At 37.2% G+C, this 21998-nt stretch overlaps 1 protein-coding gene across 6 annotated transcripts in view; it reads right to left on the bottom strand.

Annotated features, from left to right (window-relative positions):
* The window catches only part of LOC107154380 (interleukin 1 receptor accessory protein), a 135562-nt gene that overhangs the window by 73580 nt on the left and 39984 nt on the right, over positions 1 to 21998 (bottom strand). For all 6 annotated transcript variants that reach the window (XR_007347961.1, XR_007347962.1, XM_048804081.1 and 3 more), the window contains one exon: positions 20102 to 20166. Coding sequence is in view for 4 of the 6 variants with exons in the window: in XM_048804081.1 (XP_048660038.1) it covers positions 20102 to 20165 (64 nt within the window). In the remaining 2 variants the exon portion in view is untranslated. The remainder of the gene's footprint in view (positions 1 to 20101; positions 20167 to 21998) is intronic.

The raw sequence follows: 21998 nt of genomic DNA, 5'->3' as shown, positions 1-21998 counted from the left end.
GATCTAAGATCTCATTCTGACTGTGGCCAAGAAAAACTGTCTTCTCTGGGACTCAGTTTCTCTTGTGTAATGTAAGGTGGAACCGGATGATCTCTAGTCCCTTCCATCTCTACAATGTGATAGAGTATATGATATACTCTCTAAACTTCAAGAGTATTCCCTAGGCTGAATCTTAAAGAATGTGAAATCAGAGAAAATTGTGGGGGTGGGGGCACTGGTTAACAGAAAGTAGGACAAAGTGAGTGAGTCTCTTTAATGAGGAGTGTAAAATCTATGATTAACAGTTGCCAGCATCAGAAGGCACATGTCACAACCAAGAGGTGGTGGCACCAATCACATCTGTCTAAATTAGAGAGTGTCATTGTACAGGCCTGTTTCCAGTGGAGACTCCAAAGCTATCTTCGTGCTCAACTTTCCCTCACAACACCCACTTTCAAAAAGCAGAGGAGTCAGAAATGTCAACCTGTCCTCGAAGGCAGCTCCCTCGGGCTTGAGCTGCCTCTGTCTTATTAAGTATAGTCAAGCATGACTCAGCTCCTCCATCAACTGTCTGGGAAGGAGAACATTTCATGCTGGTAGAAAATCACCTTAAGCAGAACAATGGAAGGCATTTAAGATAGACAATTAGAGTCGGGGTTGCTTATTACTCAAAATCAAATCATCCTTTTCCTATTCTAGACAGGAGAGCATAGTCACAGCCGGTGGGGAAACGGGACTGTCTTGGCTTAGAACACATCAGATCGCCCTGTCACCTCTAGTTACAACTATCAGCCACTCGGGCACCTCTTCTGTCTGGGTCACGAAGCAGGGTGAACTGTGGGTTATGTCACATCCCTCAATCAATAAACCCTCAGTGAGAACCTACAGCATGTGACAGTTGATAACAGACTTTGATGCAGGATCCAGATATAAGGAAGACAGAGTTTCTGCTCTCAACAATTCTTCCTAGGTAAAAAGAAGGGAAAGTCAGACAAATACAATGCAAACTAAAAATGATGCAAATGCTAAAAAGAGAAAAAATGTCATAAGAGGCTGAAGGAACTCTTCATTCTGACTGCGAGCAGGGTGGAGTTCAATGGTGCTTTCACAAAAGAGATGGCATCTGATTTGTGCCTAAAAAGCAAACAGAATATTCAGTGATAAAGACAAGGGAAGGAGTCTAGGCTTAAGAACCACAGGAACCATGGGTAGTGATGCATCAGTCATCTGGGATTGGTGACAGGGTATGGGATAATGGAGAAGAGCATGAGAATGGTAGACTAGTGTCATAGAAGGTAAGAACAGCCTTATGTTTATAGTAGCTAAATGCCACAGGTGCTACTTAAAGAATGACGGACACCTATCAATAACCACTAGCAGAAATAAAAGATGCATTAGGAAAAATATATGTGCCCTAAGGCTAATGCATCTCTACATGTATATAGAAAGGACCATCTTTGGGGGGCCTGAGGTTGTGGCTCACTGGTGGAGCACTCGCCTAGCATATGCGAGGCCCTGGGTTCGGATCCTCAGCACCACATAAAAATAATTAGATAAAATAAAAAGGTACTGTGTCTAACTACAACTAAAAACTAAATATTTTTTTTTTAAAGAAAGGACCGTCTTTCTCCCTCTGTTATTTCTTTTTACTTACTGAACCACAAATGAAATCAAGAAAACCCTGACTAAGGAGGGATGTAGCAAAGCTAATGGCTTCTGAGATGGTCCTGTTGTTCTACAACTGTTATAGTGAGGGACTGATTTATCAAGGTGAGAAAGACTGTGTTGCCAGTGCATGCTCCTTTTATATCCCCCAGACCCTATCTTCATCAGTGGTAATTTTAGAGCTGCAGATGGGCAATTACTGCAGTTTGTGAGATCTAATTATCTAGAGTCTCCACTGTTCCCTTCTTCTGAAGCCTGATCTAAAGGTATTTTAACAACTAGAAACCTCAAAGAATGACAGTGCTCAGTGGAATGGCATATCATTTATACCTTCACAAGACACTCGGGACATTATTCCACAGTCTATAGATGTTTGAATAACCAGATTCTCTTTCCAGATACCTAAAGACTCCAGTTAATGAGATAATTATCTTTTTCATCTTCAGACCCCTCCAGCCTGACTATGCCTGCCTGAAAAAGTCTAGAAGTTCTGTAAGCATGCTGAGCAGAGAAAGAATAGTACTCGATCCTATAAGGGAAAAGTGAGCAAGATTTTAAAATAACTAGAAAAATTAAAAATTAGCAAAGGTGAACCACGATGAGAAAAAAAAAATATTTACAATCACCTGATAATAGATTTATATCCAGAATATATAAAGAACTCTGAAAATTCAAAAAGAAACCAAACCACTTAATTATGAACGGGAAAAATGATTTCAACACACTTCATCAGAGAAAATATACCTTGACAATAAGCATATGAAAAGATGCCCGAAAATCCTGTTATTAGGTATGTATAAATTAAAAATCATATGAGCTGCCTCTACTTAACATTTTAAAATAGAAAATTCCACGTGCTAGTGAGATAGGCAGCAGTTAGAACTCTCACCTATTGAAGATGGGAATGCAAATGGCAGCCTAATAACTTTTCAAAATAATCTGGCAACTGAAGATATACCTATCATATGACCTAGCAATGTCAGTCCTAGATATTTACCCAAGAGAAATGAAAACGGCATGTTCAGACAAAGCTGTGCACAGATGTTTATAGGAACCTTAATCTTAATAGCCAGAAACTTAAAGTCATCACATTTTCTTCGGTTACGGAATGAATAAAACAAATTGATGAAAAAAAAAACTGATAAAACCACAGGATCGAAGATAAACTACTACTTAGCAACAAGGAGTGAGCTCCTGATACACCTAACAATAAGGATGCATTTTGAATGCATTATGCTAAGTGAGAGTAACAAGTCCTGCATGATTCCATCTATCTGACCTTCTGGTAAAGGCAGAATTATAGGAACAGAAAACAGATCAGGGATTGCCAGTGATTGCTGTCATTGGGGAAGAGTTGATAATGCAATGACAGCATGAGAAATTCAGGGGGGGCAATGCGACTTTCTGTATCATAACTGTGGTGGTTTTTCTACAGTTGTATGCATTTGTCAACTCATAGATTTCATATACCTCAAAACTAAATTAGATAAAACTAAGAGTGAATAAAAAATGGATTATTTCAAAGGTACAATTCTTACCTCTTGATTAGGCTTTGTAATAGCCAAGAGGAGGCAATTGTTTGGTTATAACCCCTTTTTGCTATGTCTTTTCTCCACAATCTACAAGTAGTCAAACCACACTAATCATGCAAAGCCTCAATCAGACACTACACCCCTGGACATAGCTGCCTCTTCTCAGTTTGAAGCGATTTCTCTCACTTCAAAACCACTTTAGCAGTTTCTCTCAACCTCTCTTGTGACCCTTACCACTTCCTATCTCATGAAATTGTTACTTGAGAATTTGGCTGGACCCCCAGCTAGATTGTGAGCCCAAGACAGGACCCAGGTCCTGCACACCCTGCACAGTGCCCAGCATAGTCTGGTGGATATGTGTTTCTACACAAGGTGAATGAGGACACTACTAACAATAGAAACTGATAACTGCATAGAAATAGAAGTCTCTACTTCCTCAGGATTTCCTGACACACATCATGATCTCTCATAATCTCATGGCTGACATAAAAAAGGAAATTTTTGCCATTGATAAATTCCATTCCTTCATTCACTGAATATTTACTGAGCACACTAAGTGCAAGGCCTTCTGCCAGGTACTAAAGGTTCACAGGTGAATACAACTATGCCTGTTTTCAGGGAGCTTTGGAAGGTGAGAGAGTTAAGATAATGAATTAACTAAGTAATAAGTAAATATTGACACGATCAATAACTTAATTGCTATTGAATGGATACCATGAAAAGAAAGTACAGAGTAACCTGAAAGATATATCACAGGAACCTTAGTCATCCTGAGCTGTCGACAGTTGGGGAGGGAGAGGAGCTTTGTTGAAGCTTCTGAGCTGAGTGCTATTGACTGAAGAGCAGAGTTGAGAGGAAAGTTATGCAAAGAAAAAACTTAACAGTGGAACTAGGTGCAGTAGCATACGCCTGTAATCCCAGCAGCTCTGGGAGGCTGAGGCAGGAGGATCTTGAGTTCAAAGCCAGCCTCCGCAAAAACAAGGCACTAAGTAACTCAGTGAGACCCTGTCCTTAAATAATGTACAAAATAGGGCTGGGGATGTGGCTCAGTGGTCAAGTGCCCCTGAGTTCAATCCCCAGTACCCCACCCCCCCAAAAATAGAAGAATTTAAGAATGGAAAGAAAACCACACAAATGAATGTCTGGAAGAATCCCAAGAAGCTTCATTGACAGAAGCAATAAAGAGAATGACTTATAAAGAATTGAAGCAACAGGCAGGGACCTGAACACACTGGGTCACATTGGTTACTGGAAGGAACTGGAAGTTAATCCTAATCTTAACAGTAAATACCTGCAAAGGAGAAACCTGGCTTAATTTAGAATTTTAAATAGATCATACTAGTCATTGTGTGAAGACTGAATTGGCAGGAGTAAAAAGAAGGAGCAACAAAGTCAGTCACAAAGTTACTGCAAAAAACTGCCAGAGCAAGACAGAGTGGCTTAGCCTAGGATGACAGTTAAGATGGACAGAAGGAGGCAGAGCCAGAGGAAAGAGCCGAGATGGATTAACGGAAAGCATAAGAAAAAGGAAGGTGACTTGGCTCAGAGGCTCCTGAACCTCAAATTTATTTCAATTACGGAATCCTAAAGTATTAGAGTCCAAAGAAAGTGAACGATTTTACAGTTGAGGACACACAGACTCGGGGAGGCTAAGGAGCTTGCCAAGGTCACCTAGCAAATTAGCAACAGAGTTGAACTAAGGCATTGGGATCTTTTATGTTCCTTGTGCTATTTCTCATTTATATTTTTTAAGAGAGTAAATGTGACCTGTACTTTGTTCATCATTTTTAAAGCAAAGAGTCATGGGGCCACCTATGAATCATGGTGCATAACAAAGACCCAGAGACATTTAGACAAAAATACAGGAGATTATATATACTGTAGAATGAAGAAAGGAACAAGTCCTGTTTTGTTGCTCATTGTATCCCAAGCTTAGCAAATGCCTGGCTCAAATCTCAACGAATCATTATTAAAATGATGAATACAGTTTATCTTCCCATCTTCCTTCTGCAATTACATTAAAAAACACAACTGAAAAATAGTACAAGTCAGAACCAATTCGGAGTCATCAAAACCAGAATGAGTGTCACAAAACATGAGCCCAGAGACTGGTTTTTAAGCAACTGGGTTTCACAAAGATGCTACTTCTTGCCTTTGAATTCTTAGAAAATTGATAAGTAAATGAACATTTAGAGTTTGTGAAAATCCTTTCTGGGCAAAGGTTTAATCACATTGGAAATGTACTTTCCTGCAGGACAGCATCCACCCTCTATACAGAAATCTCAATCCTAATCTCATATCACAGAGGGCCAGTTGGTGCTTACCCATCTGCCAAGTGTGTGCTCTCAGTTTCCAGGCTTATTTGAATGAGCATCTGTTTCCTTTGGCTGGGTACAGAAAACTTTTAAATATAATATCTCAGTGAATCTCCATAACAACTCCATGAGGCAGGCAAGACCAATATTATCATCTTCATTTTACAGATAAAGGACACTAAGAGTCACAAGGAACCATGATCTAACTTCAGTTCAGGATTTTTTATTCTGTACTATGAATTAACCAGGGCATTTTCTGATCCAAGTTATTTTCTGAGCTCCCATAGTACTGAGATTTAATTTTGTCACATTAAATAAAAAGGAAATGTTCAGGTGCTCCACTGCTTGGTCAAAGATTAAGGAGCTGAGAACTAGGAAGGCTTCTGAATTCATCATGGTCTTCTCCTCCCCTCACTTCCTCCTCCTCTTTTCACTTTAGTGAGGTTTGTTTGGTTGACATATAAAAATTGTACATGTTTACTGAATCCAACTCAATGGATCTTGGAATGATTATACATCCATGAAACCACCACAAGGTGAAACACTAAAGGTTTCCTCCTGCCATATTTGTTGTTATTATTTTCATTATTGTTACAAAAAAAGAACACATTATATAAGACCTAACCTCTTTGTAAATTTATACAATGCAATCTTGCTAATGATAAAGCTGTACAGTAAATTTCCAGGATTTATTCACCTTGTAAAACTGAAACTTTGTATCCTTTGACTAATACTTATTTCCACCTCTACTAGCCCTGACAATAACCATTCTATTCTGTTTCTATGAGTTGACTATTTTAGATTGCTCATGTGATATTGTATTGTGACTGGCTTATTTACTACCATAATATCTTCTAGATTCATCCATATTGCTGCAGGCAGCAGGGTTTTCTCTTTTCATAAGGCTATGGTCTCGTAGACCACATTTTCTTTATCCATTCTGGAAAACACCAGGAAAATTCCTTGAAAAGTTAAAAATAGACTACCATGTGATCCAGCAATCCCACTTTAGGTGTACATACACAGGAACTGAAATCAGGACCACAAAAAGATATGTACACTCCCAATTTCACTATAGCCAACACATGGAAGTCACTTGAATGTGCATCCGTCTCTTCTTTTTTGTTGCAATATGTTTTACCTGAAGGAGTCATTCTATAAAGCTGAGTTGTCAAAACCCACCTCAGACTCACCTGCTATTTCAATACTTCAAAAAGCATTTATCATGGTGAAGTCACCTTGGAAAATAGTTTTGAGAGTTCTTAGAAATGTTCAACATAAATTTCCCATGACCTAAGAATTCTATTTCTAGGTATATCCCCTAGAGAAATGAAAATGTATGTCCATGCAAAAACTTACAATGTTCAAAGCAGAATTATTTGTAACAGCCCAAAAGTGGAAACAATCCAAATGTTTATAAGTGATGAATGAATAAACAGTGGAATATTACCTGTCAATACAAAATTAGGGAGTATTGATTCATGCTGTAATATGGATGTACTTTAAAAATATTGTATTAAATGAAAAATTATGCTAAACCAGTAAAAAAAAGTCTCATATAGTATGATTCCACTTATATGAAATGTCCAGAACAGGAAAATGTACACAGATAGAAAGAAGATTAGTGAATAGGTCTGGAGAAGGGCAGGAAAGGGTTAAAGATTAGCAGCTAATGAATACAGGGTTTCTTCTTAGGGTAATGAAAAATTCTCATATTACACTGCAGTGATGGCTATGTAACTAACATGTCTAGTTTTCTTTTGTGAAACACATTGATTATTTTTAAAAAATATAAAATAAACGATGTTCTCAGTAGTTAAAGGGTAGAGAATCCCATGGACCTGCCAAGAAAAAGAATAATGGGCTTGGAATAGAAGACAGGAGCTTGAGTCCTAGTTCTCTTACTTACTGCAGGACTATGGCTAAATCATCTCACCTCTACAAGCCCATACTTCCTCATCTGTGAAGAGGAATGATGCTCTACTCTACAACGTTTAGACTGCAAAATACTGCATGATGCCATTCACCAAAGTGATGCTTAGTGAATATAAAATAATGCGCGCTGTCTCCAGCTTCTAATGTAAACCCAGTACTACATATGTTTGCTGCATGGAGAAATGCAGGAATGCTGACAGTTGAAGGAAAAAGTATTCATTTGTTTAACATACGCATAATCATGCCCACAGAAACTGAAATGTTGACAGCTGGCTGAGCATACTCTTTCGCACTGATTTTGTGTTTAACAAGCACAAAGATGAAAAACAACAACAAAAAAAACCAGAAAGCTGCCTGTAATCAATAAAAATGTTTAAAAGAGCAGGTTGACAGGTAAGCATCTAAATAATTTGGGGACCCAGTATCCAGAATTAGTAAATTTTGAGGAGGGAAAGTGAGGACTCACTGATTGGAACTTCCAGCTGTTTCTGTAGCTAATATTAATTCTCCTGACAATATATACTTAAATATACAAAGACCAGCGGTTGTCATATCAATAAAATCAGTAAAATCAATAGTAATATTTCTTTGCCCTCAGAAAGCATCTAACTTAGTAATCTAGGGAGATCATTTTATAAATATTGAAATCAAATCATCTCTATGCTAGGGAAGTCATTAACATACCAACATAGGGAAGACAAAAATTCAATGATTCAACAACAGTGTCTGCCACAGTTAGCTCTTCTCACCATCCCCAGAATTCCAACAAGTAGAGATCTTCATTCTCCCCTACTTCTAAAAATTAAGTTATTCTCTATCTATAATTACATTATGACTGTAATACATTCAGACAGTAAGTAAAATTATTTTTTTAAATTTTTTTTAGTTGTCAATGGACATTTATTTTATTTATTTATATGCAGTGCTGGGAATTGAACCCAGTGCCTCACACATGCTAGGCAAGCATTCTACCACTGAGCCCCAACCTCAGCCTCTAGTAAAATTATTTTTTAAAATGAGGAAATAAACCCAAATGTGGGGTGTAATTTGTTCATATTATATTTGTAATAGGTCCATAGTACTCCCCTTTACTGACACAGCAGTTCATCTATTCATATTTTATCAATGAATATTTACATTCAGTATTATCTGTTTTAATAACCCTATGGAAAACACCATAATGAATACATCTTGGTGCTTTCTCTGAATATTTCCTCAGAGTTTATGTGTGAAAGATTCATTACCAGGACACCAGGAGGCATTTTCACAGCACCTTAGAAATAAACAGCCACAATACACTCCACGTGACCTACTCCAGGTACAAACTCTCTCTGCTCACCTCTGTGTATGAGAACACCCTACCTGCTCATTAAATCACCATGTCCCCACCAATGCCAGGCAGGACTGTCCCATTAATCTCTGCCAAACTGATGAATAAAAAATGGAGTTGCATTTTTGCTCTTATTTTCCTACTCATGAACTTGAGCTTAAGTTAATAGGATCACCTCATTTTCAATTCTTTTTTGAACTTTCTGAACTGCCAGTTTTAAATAATTGCTCATTTTTTTTTACTTTATATTGGAAAGATTTGTTTATGTAAGCGCTCCTTGTATTCCTGATAATACTAACCCTTGCCACATAATGTATTCTCCCAATTTTTCATTTTCCTTGAACTTTAATGCCCTATCACTTTTACCAATCATTATGTAGTCAAATGTACCAAGTTTTCTTCTAAGAGCTTTACATTTGGTGATGTCTCTGGAAAGGCCTTCTCTATACCAACTTTATAAAAATGTTTGCATATATTTGCTGCTTTTAGGATTTTTAGTACTTTTAGGATTTAATTGCTTTTTTTAAAATTCAATATTTAATTCAAAAGAATTGTTTGGGGGTAATCTATAAAGTAAGAATTCTGTTTTATTTTTAAAGAAACTACCCCAAATTTCCTAGTATATAAACACATCTTTTGCTGCAGACTTGAGATGTTATCCTGGGCAGTCGCCAGCTACAAAACTGCTTTCCTTTCATTTATGGATTCCTGTTTTTACTTCAGTTTTGGCCTCTGAGGATTCCTTACCAACTCATCAATTCATTTTAAAAGACATTTATCTTTAAATGCAGCATTTCTACCTGCTTTACAACGAAAGGGTTGCTTAAAGTACCTTGTTCACCATGCAGAGAGAAAATGGGATCTTCTCCAATCTGTTTCCTACACAGTAACTAGCATGAATGCTAAATGACGGCTGGATAATGTGATGGCCCTCATCAATTCTTCCAGTGGTTTTTCCAACCATGAAGGAAAATATAACAAACCCTTAGTATGTGCTACCTCTTCCTCTTCATTCCTTGCCCTTTGCTACCAAGTTCTTGAAGCTCCAGCAATAATGTAGGAATGATCCTCAGGGCTTTCCTTGACACATGCCACTCCACTGCCTTTCCCTCTGTTTTGCATATAGATGGCATTTCTCCTCCTACCATCTCAATAGAAAGACATCTTACATAGATCTTTCCTAACCACCAACAAGGGAAGTATTGTCCCGTTACTTTCCATCAATACAATGCCCTATAGATAACCAGCATAGAATTTTTTTTTTATAAAAATCTGTTTATTTACTCCTTTTGTTCAGCCACAATGCATCCCCAAGACTGTAAGCTCCATGATGGAAGAGATGTCTGCCTTGTTTACCAGTATAGATAAGCACCAGGTCTAGCCCATGCCCATACACTATGAACAAGTGAATAAATGCAAAATGTCTTATTTATCTTTACTTCCCCATTATAAAATGCTTTGTCCATAACAGGTATCCAGGGAGCATCTGCTATACACAGTTTTCCATCTAATCATAAAGTACCATTTTCCCTAAAATTCGAGGTTATATAGATCGTTGATCTGTTCTTACTAAATCATCAGATACAGTCTCAAAATTAGAGGGAAATATTTATCCTTCTGTGACAAAAGTATTTTACTCTTTAAAATGGATAAACAGCCTATTAAAAACCTGATTCCTTAGGAACTGAAGAGGATTTGTGTATTAACATGCTAGGATTTCAATTTTGGAGAGCTTGCAGTAAGTGGAATAGCTTACCTATGAATAGGTTGGTGATAATCCCTCCAGCCCAATCTTTTGTGTGCTTGCTAAGTCCAGGTGATGGTTATTTTAGCCATTTTGTTGCTACACCCACAAAAAAGTGACAGTTTCTGAGCAGGATAAAACATTCCAACTCCATCAGAAATAAAATGGAACTTGGAGTGAAACCACAATCAAATTTCAAAATTCACACCCCGTCACTGCCAAAGTTTAGTGGAAAAGAACTGGCATTTTTAGACTGCAAAGAATTTTCTAGAACTGTACACTGTTGAAGACCAAAAACATCTCAGAGCCACATGTAAACATCATTTACTGCATCCCTTAACACATGGAAGGAGGAACAGAATCTGAAGTAGTTGGCTGAAGAGAAACAGCCGAGAAGTTTCAGTTAGTATCTGAGTTAGCCACATGGAAACCAAATGAATATACCAAAGCAATCTTGTGGCACACTGAGGTTACCAGCCTCCCACTCCACATAAAGCCACCACATCTGTACTGAGCCAGCTTCCCTGCACCCATCTGCAAACTTGTTCTTATTTAGAAGTGTTGTCCTTTAGGGAAATGTTTATAAGCATGGAAGGATATCTGTATAATAATCTGAATATATACCTTTGAAATACAATGTAGGGATTTCAGGAAGCCTGGTACAAATCAATTTGGAACAGTATTTGCATAATCAAAAAGTACATCTTATGTTCACTTTTGCTAATTGGTTGGGTATTTCTTTTCAAATATGTATTTTTTCTGTCATCAATTTTGGACATGCAGCCAGTTGGTCGGCATATTTCAAAAAAAAAGAGTTTTAAATACAAAGAATTCAGTTATCAGTGTGGTATATTTAAAATAGCATGCATTTTATTTGCTGGTACATGGATGGAGTTGGAGAAGATAATGCTAAGTGAAGTTAGACAATTCCAAAAAAACAAATGCCAAATGTTTTCTCTGATATAAGGTGACTGACTCATAGTGGGGTAGGGAGGGGGAGCATGGGAGGAATAGATGAACTCTAGATAGGGCAGAGGGATAGGAGGGGAAGGAAGGGGGCAGGGGTTAGCAATGATGGTGGAATGTGATGGACATCATTATCCAAAGCACATCTATGAAGACATGAATTGATGTGAACATACTTTATATACAACCAGAGATATGAAAAATTGTGCTCTATATGTGTAATAAGAATTGTAATGTATTCTGCTGTCATGTATTTAAAAAACAAAATCAATTTAAAAAATAAAAACAAATAAATAAATAAAATACCATGCACCTTAAAAACCAAAGAGTAATACAAGTTTTTACCCCTTACTAGCTGTAGTGAGTTTGGGCAAGTTAATTTACTTTTCTGAATGTGGAGCTCCTCATCAGTAAACATAGAAGAAAAAAATTCTCTATCTTATGGGACTGTTTAGTAATTTATATAATATTATACAAATATACTCCCATATTCAATTAATATTATTTCCTTCACTCTCCTTTCTTTCTTTCTATTGCATGTGTGCACATGCGCACGTTCACACACACAAACACATACACTATGGCTATTTACAGACAATTAAAATGTAAGAGATTTAAAGCCATGTTTAGTTTAACATGATCTTCCTTAACTGATTAAAAATATCGATATCATATAATGCTTCATGGTTATTATTGCAGCCATCAGTTATAACTGCAGTGTAGGTGAAATGAAGAATCATTTTTAATAACAGAATATTTAGAGTAATAAAGGTGAGATAAGTAAGACTTTGCTTTAACAAAGCAATCAGGAACAAAGAACACTGTCTTCACTTTTTTCTTGAAAGCCCCCTTAGCATTCCGTTAGCATTACATACATGGGAGGGAGTGATTCCTCCTACACTTCCATTTACTAATTACTCTATTCAAAAATTTCATGATTTCAATTATTCTCCAAAGCTGTATCCTTCTTCTAGATCTGAATATAAGCTGAGTTTGTGCTAAGTCTCAAGCAATACATTACAACTAGCAAAGACATTTCACAGCTCAACATCAGTTGCAAATAACAGATTTTTTTTCTGTCTTGGAATTTATGAACATGCAAAAGGGGATCCAGATTCCGACCATCTCCTCTTCCTTCATTATTGTAAAAGCAATGTGGACTTCCAAGCCTCCACCACAGCTGCTCCACACTTTCCTCAGAATACAAATATTCTTGCTTTCCCAAGCCTTATCCCTGGAGATGGTGATGGCTTTTATAATTGGAGGTGCATTACATATAAGGAAACTTCTATTATATTTAAGGTTTATATTTCTTCTTATTATTTTAATATACTAAGAAGGAAGAAAATAATAAAACTTAAAAAAAAAAAAAAAAAACTCCGAAAAAAACCCAACTGTCCAAAAAGGAAACCATTCAATGATCCAATGCAAATCTCAGGACAAAGGAGAGGATATTTAAGTGTAGTATCCAAAAAGAAAAAAAGAAGCTCTTTTAATCTGAAAAGAGTGTAGTAGGCTGTCTACAAATCCAGCCAATCCCTCACTGCATTCTAAAGTGTGTCTGTATCACTATTCTTATCCTTTGTATTTCTATTTCTCTTTTTCTCACTGTATTTCTCTGTCTCTCCTTCCTCCCTTTTCATTCTCCTTTATCTTGAGTGGAGAGTGAAAAATGCTGAAAAGTTACTTAAATTCCATCTCTGAGTGCCAGAACATGTTGCATACGAGAAAATCCATTTTCCTTAGAAGACCAGATAAATCAAAATAGCCCAAAGAAAATTAGAAAATATATAGATAAAATAAATGTTTTCTCTCTGACAATCAAAAACCACTTCATTAATCAACTTCTGGGACAGTCTGAAGTCCCAGAGAATCTATAGGATAGATCTTTCAGGTGAACTCATCCACATCCATTTATACCTTGTGGGTCACTGCATCTAAACATCAAACAAGTCTGTGATGAACAATTAAAAGTTTCTCCAAGTTAAAAAAAAAAAAAAGACAAACAAAACAGTACCAAGTAATGATCCATTTGGGTTCTACTTGAGAACAATAATTTGAATATCGTATTTGCTTTGAAACATAATAAGGTTCTATATTTCAAATATAATTGTATCTGTTATGCAAGTGTAATAAAAAACACACTATAGTTAATTAATAAAGGTCAATATCTACATAGAAAAGTCATTAGTGACTAATAGATAACACTTGTTTTCTGCTTCCTTTCTCGAATATCTGTCTAAAAATATCTGTCTAAAGGAACAGGCTCTAGAGTTTCCACTGAGGATGCATAGTTAGGCAAATACTTTCTCCTGGTCCACCTTGTGGGTATGGCATGGCAAACCTAAACCTTGAAAAGACCACAACATTCTATATAATATACTCAGGGGGGAAATGCAAACATAACAAAATGCACACTCCTGTCTTTCTCAAAGAACTCTTCCAAAAATAAGAATGTATCTTAGAAGGAAAAAAACTAACAAAATAAAGCTAGACCCTTAAATTATTTTTATTCCAAGACCTACAAATATTGTAGGAAAATGATATTCACTTCTTAACAATATACTGCTTTATCACACATGTGTTTGGCTCCTATGGTAGAAGGAGAAACAAAATTCAAGAAAACAACAGAACACAGACAAGTTGAGATCACTGAAGGTGTGATTATTTTCTCTCTCTCCTCTCATGTTCTAGCCATCTTGTATTTTTTCAATCTTTCTACTGCCTCTAAAATGGGGAAGGACAACAGAAGGCAATTCTGTACCTGAGTTTTTATAGATTTGGATGGCAAGTAGGTGGAGTTGTTGACTGAGGTTCCCAGAGTTTTTGTAAAGTGTATCCATTTTCTCTCCGTCTCTCAGAACTAAATGAGAAACAGCAGCACCCACTAGATTAAAGGGCAATCATCATGTTTTATCTTGGGTGGGACTATATCTTGTTTCCTAAAGTAGTTAATCAGCTAAGCAAGAAAAGAAAACAGTGGAATCAAAATGGGCAAGAATGGGCCTGGGTGGTGAATCACTCCTAAGGTGAAGATCTGATTCTACAGGGCTCACTTCAGTAGGGCAGAAAAACATGTTCTGGAAGAGGAAAGGGAAAATAGTAGAAAAGGAAAGTGATTCAAAGGGCAAAATAAATTCCTATGAACTAAGCCTTGCTACCTACAGCCATTATGCACTCATGGGTTCCCTGAAAATTTCTAGTTTCCCTTAACTAACAAGGCCACATGAAGGAAGAATCAGGTCATTTTTCCAATCATGGAATTATCACTGTGTTACAAGAAGCTGTTTATTTGCAGAGTCAGCGTCAGACCAATAAATTAGGGTCCTCAAATCTCTTTTCAATCAGGCTACATAATACTCACCCTTGGGAAGCACAAGTAACCCAAAAATAAACATCAAGAGTGTTTCAAAATATAAATACAGCTTGGAGGGGAAATAAAAAAGCAATGGTGAGAGGCTGAGATCTGCCCCCAAGAAGCAGCATTTAAAGGACAACAGGGTGAAATTCTGTGACTCCAATGACCTTTAGGCCTAAGAATAAAATGAAATGGTATTCTTCATACATTCTCCAAATGTTTGCACTAAATTGCATAGAAATGACGAGTGTTCAGTATGACCAACCATGGGCGACAGAGACAGGACTGAATGTCACAAGCACGTCTGAGTGTGGAGTTTTTCAAAAGCACATTCAAATAAAATGAGGCCATTGAGGCTGGCAACAAATTGAATTCCTAACAAAAGCTGAAAGGACCATTACGTAGCATTAAAGACATGATACGTCCTTGCAGAAATAAGATAGAATTTGGGGTTGGGGAGTGGAAGCACTCTAGCCAACTATATTTAAATACATTAAACACAATGATTGTCTTTTTCTGAATGGATTCCTGTGCTCCACAATCTGTTCCCAACCTCTCATTCCAGCTTGGCTTGGTTTCGAATCGCCTTTACACTATCCTTTCCGTTACCCTGTACTATTCTCTTCCCAAATAAGAAATGCATTTCCTCCAAGGAAAGGGCACTTATTCATTGATGGAGAAGGCTTCCTCACTACCTCTTGAAACAATTATTGACTTCTCTGCTCTCTCATGGCATCCCACTGGCCATTTATTCTATATCCTTTTTCTCAAATTTTAATGTAGGACTTTTTAAAAAAACAAGAACCTCCCCCTTTTACCCTAGATTCTGGAAAATAGAATGTTCAAATGCATTAACTTTAGAAGGTAATAAAATCATTGTTGTTAAAATTGTCCTTAGAAGCCATTTAGCTGAGGAATAAGAAGGGTGTACCTCATGGGTGTCTATAAGGCATAATCTTCCTTAATGAAAACAAGCTTGAATTAGTTGGGGTCTGCTGCTGTTGTTGGTTAGTTGGTTGGCTGGTTTGGTTTATAGGTCAGAACATAGTGACAAAAAGTGATGAAATGATTTTTTTAAATGTCATTAAACAGCTTGTGCAATAAAACAACAATCAGAACTTAATATGGTAAATTACTAGCATAACTCAGTGTCTTTACTAATTTGTTTATTTTGTATTGTTTAATTCATGCCCAATAAATCAATAGATCATCTCCACTCTCTTCAAATTTCATAAAAACATTACGGAAGGGAAATCAAAGGATTTTACTTTCAATAGCAGAAACAAGGCAATGTGATATCAAGGAAAGAGCCCTGCTTCTAAGGTCAAGGCAGCCTTCAAAACCAGCTCTATCAGACATGTTATCATGAGCATCACGTGCTTAAGCTATCTCCCTGGCTCTTCATTTCCTAAACTATAAAACAGCCCCTTTACCCCAATGAGAATATTTTGGAGTTTAACCCTGCAGTTAGCATATAGTTAACTGTTGACTTTGAAATAAAAAGCTATATTCAAAGATCCGTAGGTACATTCATATTTTGAGGAAATAATGCAGTGCATATTCTTTCTTATATGATCTGCACAGCAAATGTTTTTTGTTGAGGCAATATCTTTCAAGTTCACCATACAGGATATGGTGTCACTTTCACTGTCTCCCCAATTTTGGAATCAACGGTTCCACGTCTTTATTTCTAGTCTGAAGGCAGCTTTAACAGTTTACGTTTCTAACATGCAGCTAATAGGAAACATACCAAGGAGAAATGTGTGGTGACTCCAGAGTTTCCTTTTTAATTGTTGCAAATGGAAACTTCTTTGAGTTTAATAGTGGAAGTACTAAATACTATAAGAAGCAAAAATTAGAATACTGAGGTTTGAAATTAGGATTGTCATGATTTTCCTTCCGAAGAAAAGGTCTTGAAACTGTAAAGACACTCCTTGTCTAGGCAGCACAGAAAACCATTACTGAGTAATTCCTCAACAATTAGCAAAATGATTACTTGTGACTCCTTCAAAATGATTACCTGTAATTCCATGGATCATGACTTCTTTCTAAATTATTTACATTATGCCAGGGCCTCAAAGAAGCATATCTAGTAAGAATAATATGGGTCTTGGGAACTGAGAAACGAGTTGAAGTCTCAATTATGCTAAGTTATTACCTGTGTGACTTTGGGCAGTTCACTTAGCCATTTTGATTCTAAGTTTTCTTATCCAAAAAAGGGGAGTTTAATAGCCACAGCCACCTGATAATCTAGGTGTGAGAACCAAATGACATTGAATAGGTAAAATGCAAACTGCTTTTTAAACAAAGGGAACTTTATTATTATTACTCTACTACATTATAATTATATATCATTTTTATAATTATCTATGATTTAATTCCTCAAAAGGAAATAATGATGATTTTTTTAAAAAAAATATTATTTGCTTTTGTCACTACCTGAGATATCAATGTTGCAAACCCACCCCTGGAGGGTAAGAAATCATAGTTCTTCTACCAGAAGACCATATCTGGAAGTCAGAATGCCGTGCCTCACTGCATACCACTAAACCATGAAGTTGTTATGGTTCCTTTTCTAAAATTGGAAACTTCTCTTTAAAGGGAGATTCCATAGACAGTCCCCAAACAACAGATAAGATTCTTAATAATCCCATATGCATGTAGAGTGCTTTGAGGTTTTCAGACTCTCTCTCTTTTTGCTCCTTTTAAAAACTGATGCTTCCATTAAGATAAGCACAGAGAGCCTCATTGAAGACCAGCAGGTCAGCCAGCATCTCCATCATAAAAAGCGATACCTTCGCACACAGAGAACTTGGTTGATCCCTCAAGATGCGCAATGGTCCCTTTCCTCCTCACAGTCAGTTGCCCCTTTTATTTTTGTCAACAATGCTTCCTTTTGACTCCTTTCCCTCCGACTAGGAAGTGCGGCCCTGAGGCAGACACAATACACCTCTTCATGAGGAAGGCAAATGAGTAAGTGCCAGATGGGCCGAGGGGATTACAGCATGTTTCCTGCTCCCATGGTGACTCAATGGGGCTGGAATGAGAACTCATCTTATTCAAGAAGTCAGCTTCCCCTGGCAGAAGTATGAGTCACAGTTCCTGGGTAGAGAGCTCCTTTACCAATGGCATTTGGGGAAGGGACACTCCTTGGATGGATTACAGTAAAGGTCATTCAAAAAAGCAGCTCTGTTCCACTGAGGAGGAACCAGCTCTCAAGAACTTCAGAATTCTTTGATCTTTCAACAAGAGAGACATGGTCACCTCTCCTTTTCCTTAAAGGTGAAGCAGAACATGGAACCACAATGAATTACTAGTATGGATTTAAACATTTCTAGTATAAAGCTAGCCAGTTTGAGGGGGTATTAAAAAGAGGGAGATATGGGGGAACACTTATTCATCAATTTAACATGTATGTATTGAGCACCTACTATGTCTCTGTGTGTCATTCATCATACCAAATGTTTGGAGATCAAACAGATGGACAAATCTGTGCCCTCGGGTAGCTAAAACCAAGAGAAGGAAGGAATGATGAAGAGAGGGAGGGAAGGAAGAAAGAAGAGGAGAACAGGTATTTAGGGAGAAAAAAGAGTGGGGAGGAGGAGCAGAAGGAGGACAGGTAGGAGAAGAAGAGAGAAGAAAAGAGTTAATGTCATTCAGGAAATAATATCTGGTATGAAGAAAATGAAAGACAGGAGAGGAATAAAAAGTGATTGGCAGGGTTGTTTCAGTTGAAATGGACAAGAATGGAAGGAATGTGAGTAGTTAACATTCAAACAGAACTAAATCAAACAAGAGCAAATTAACAGTGGGGGTTATATTCAACATATTTATTTATTTATTATTTATAATTATTATTTTTTTATTAGTTGTTCAAAACATTACAAAGCTCTTGACATACCATATTTAAAAATCAGGACTCATGGAGTCAGTCACAATCAAATGAGAAACACAAACAAGTAGAAGAAATGCTGTGATTCTAGTATACACCATCTATATAGCAGTATATCTCAATGAATATCATCCCTTGTTAAAATATATCCTTTCCTCTGTGAAGTCCCAAAGGGCCAACAAGTTTAGAAGTTATCTCTACTTTCAGCTTTCAGCTCTGTCCTAGTTATTACCCCTCCTTTAGAGCTATTTTTGGTTTCTAATACAATGCTTTAAGTGGCATAGAAAACTGAAATGCACCCAGCAAGGATGATCAGGTTGGTAGGAGGGCTCAAATCCATGCCACGTGAAGCAGTGTTGAAGTTATATATTGCAGAACACTGGGGTCCTAGTTATATAATCGCTGATTCAACATTTCTGAAGCCTTCTCACATAGAATAAGAGTTAAAGCAAAGATATTCAAAGTATAGTCCATGGTATTCAGGAGAAAAAAATTATACATGGGAATCTTTTTTTCAAATGAGGATCCCCACATTCCTTGTATTAAATTTAAAGAAACATTGCATTAACTATTTTCTGTTTCAATCATACAGCTGAACTGAAAACATGTATGATAATGACAAAGAAAAATTTCTGTTTGTACTAAAAACTTTCTAAAAATGCAATCAATCCAAAAATACAATGGGTGATCACTAGTTAGAAGTACCAGGGGATGATTCTGAACAGCAATGCTGGAGATGAGAGGAGATGGCAAAATATGCACTTTCTAATATCAAGGCCCTTCCAACTCTGAATTCATATGATCCGGGTTGATAATGGCTCCTCATTTATTCAAACTCAGTAAAGGTCTTGGCTGGCTCCTCTTACAAAGTAACCTCCCAGGAAAGAATGAGCCTATAGACAAGTCCTTTTTTTTTCCTATAAAGAAGTATTACAGCAGAAACTCATCATTGGTTTTTGATTTGGTTTCTGATTTTTGGTTTGGTGTCTGGTTTGTTTTTAGGGTCTTAGTTATCTATTAACCACTGAGGCCTTCCTCACTGCAGGGTCAAGCTTGAGAAATAGACAGTGCTACCATCACTGCCATTTGTTTTCCCATTGGTCCTAGGGTAAGGGAAACGAAGCAGTCTTCTAATTGTCTTGAAGGTGATAAAAATGTCCTCTATCTATACACAATGGACCACATTACCAAAGGGTCCTGTGTCCATGAAGACTAGAGACATCAATGATTCCTCCTACAAGTCTGTCAAACCTATGATTCTGTGCTACCACAGAAGATAATGGACAGAAACATTATTTTCTTTTAAATTAGTCTTCAGAAAGAGTGGATACATTGCCCTGAACATGACTTAAACTTCAATTGATTGTCCAAAGTCATTCACTTACCTGAGGCATCAACCTGCAGGATCCCATAGAAGCAGAGACTCATTACACACCACCGAAGTCCCATCCTGTCAAGATAGACACAAAGGTAAGGCAGAGCATTTGCTACTCTCCAGTGCTTAAACAGTAAAAACTAGATCGTAGGAATACTGATCATAGAGTGAGAGCTGCTAGGAAAGTTTTATAATACCAACAGGTTTAGTTGTTAGAGCCTACCAATTATAGGGGTTTTATTTTGTCATTTATTATTTAACCTCCAAAATACATATACATAAGGAAACCCAGACAAGTCAAAGTTACATAACCAAGATCTTTTGGCTAGAAATAGGTGGCACTGTGATTAAACACCAGCTATCAGGTTCCAGAACTCTCTCTTAATCATAAAACTATAACTGCCTACATTATATATATATATATATTTTCATCTGGATATTTGACCAGGAGTCACATTTCTGGCAGAGAAATTTGATCTTCCTACCCTTTTCTGAGGTCCTTTGGTCTATTCCAGTGGAGAATATTTTAGGATCCAGGTACTTTTCCTTCTTAGTGATGAATGGAAAATCTAGAAGTCCTGGATGCAGACTTAGTCTGTCGTCCACCACAATCTGAATTTATATTAAGGGGAAATATATAAACTTCTTGCTCTGCTGCTCTTACTCTTCTCACTGGAAGAGACAGATGATGAGACAGGAGTCCAATTTCTATGATCTCTAGCCTTCCTACTGATAACCAGCTGAAGCTGCCAACAAGCAGAAACCCTGCCCTTGCATTTGGTTGTGTGACCTTTAATGCAGAAGACCTAGAGATTTAACAACTCTGGAAGGAATTTATTTTCCTCCTACCCTAGATATGTCCGACCACTGGTAAATCCTCTGTAGGTTTATAAACCCTGAAACCTGGAGATGACTCAGAAATTCCCTGCTCAAGACCTCTGCTATCTGTTTTGAAGAAAACAGCCATACAAAGATGCTTACAGAGGTCTTGGTAACTTGTCCAGATCATGTTTTTGGAGAGTGACAGAAAGGGAATTTATACCCACATCAGGCTGACAGCTGTTATCTCAAAGAACCTATGATGCAGTTGGGCATGGTACACAAGCCTGTAATCCCACCTGCACAGGAGGCTGAGGCAGGAGGATCACAAGTTCAAGCCCAGCCTCAGCAACTTAGCAAGACCCTGTCTCAGAGGAAAAAAAATAAAAAGGTCTAGGAATGTAGGGATATAGCTCAGTGGTACAGTGTCCTTGGCTTTAATTATCAGTAACAACAACAAAAAAGTCTATACTCCAAGTTTCACAACCAAAGGGACCTACCATCCTAATACAGCCAAAGAGGTATTCAATAAATAGCATGATCTAGACCATCAATTAAATGGGCCACTTTTAAGAATATTACATAGAAAGATAAGGTATAAACTGGTACTGCCAAGCAGTCCAAGGTATGGTCATCCTAAAGGACAATGTAAGCTTCCAACCCATGTCACCTGTCTTAGTCACACATCAGCAAAAATCTGTGGGTCATATCATGCTTCCTTCTCTAGCCTAGTCATACACAAATTACAAAGGGTTTATTATAACACAAGCAGCTCTTTTACTGAGATTAAATGTATCTTTCTTCTCCAAACCACTCCTTTCCAATATTTACACCATTACTTTGTGGAAATCTACTGTTCCCTATTAGTTAATGATTTATTCAATAAACATGTATCAAGGGCTAGGGATGTAGCTCACTGGTAAAGCACCTGCCTAACATACACAAGGCATGGGCGCTTCCAAAAACAAAAACAAACAAACAAACAAAAAAATAACCAAAAAAAAAAAAAACAGTAAGGCAGTAAGGAGCATTTTCTGTTTACAATTTACTATAAACTAACTGCAGGGGCCTCTAGCAAGCAAGATATA

This window comes from Marmota marmota, unplaced genomic scaffold (assembly GCF_001458135.2).
Source record: "Marmota marmota marmota unplaced genomic scaffold, marMar, whole genome shotgun sequence".
Lineage (NCBI taxonomy): Eukaryota > Metazoa > Chordata > Mammalia > Rodentia > Sciuridae > Marmota > Marmota marmota.
This window is presented reverse-complemented; position numbering and strand designations above follow the sequence as displayed.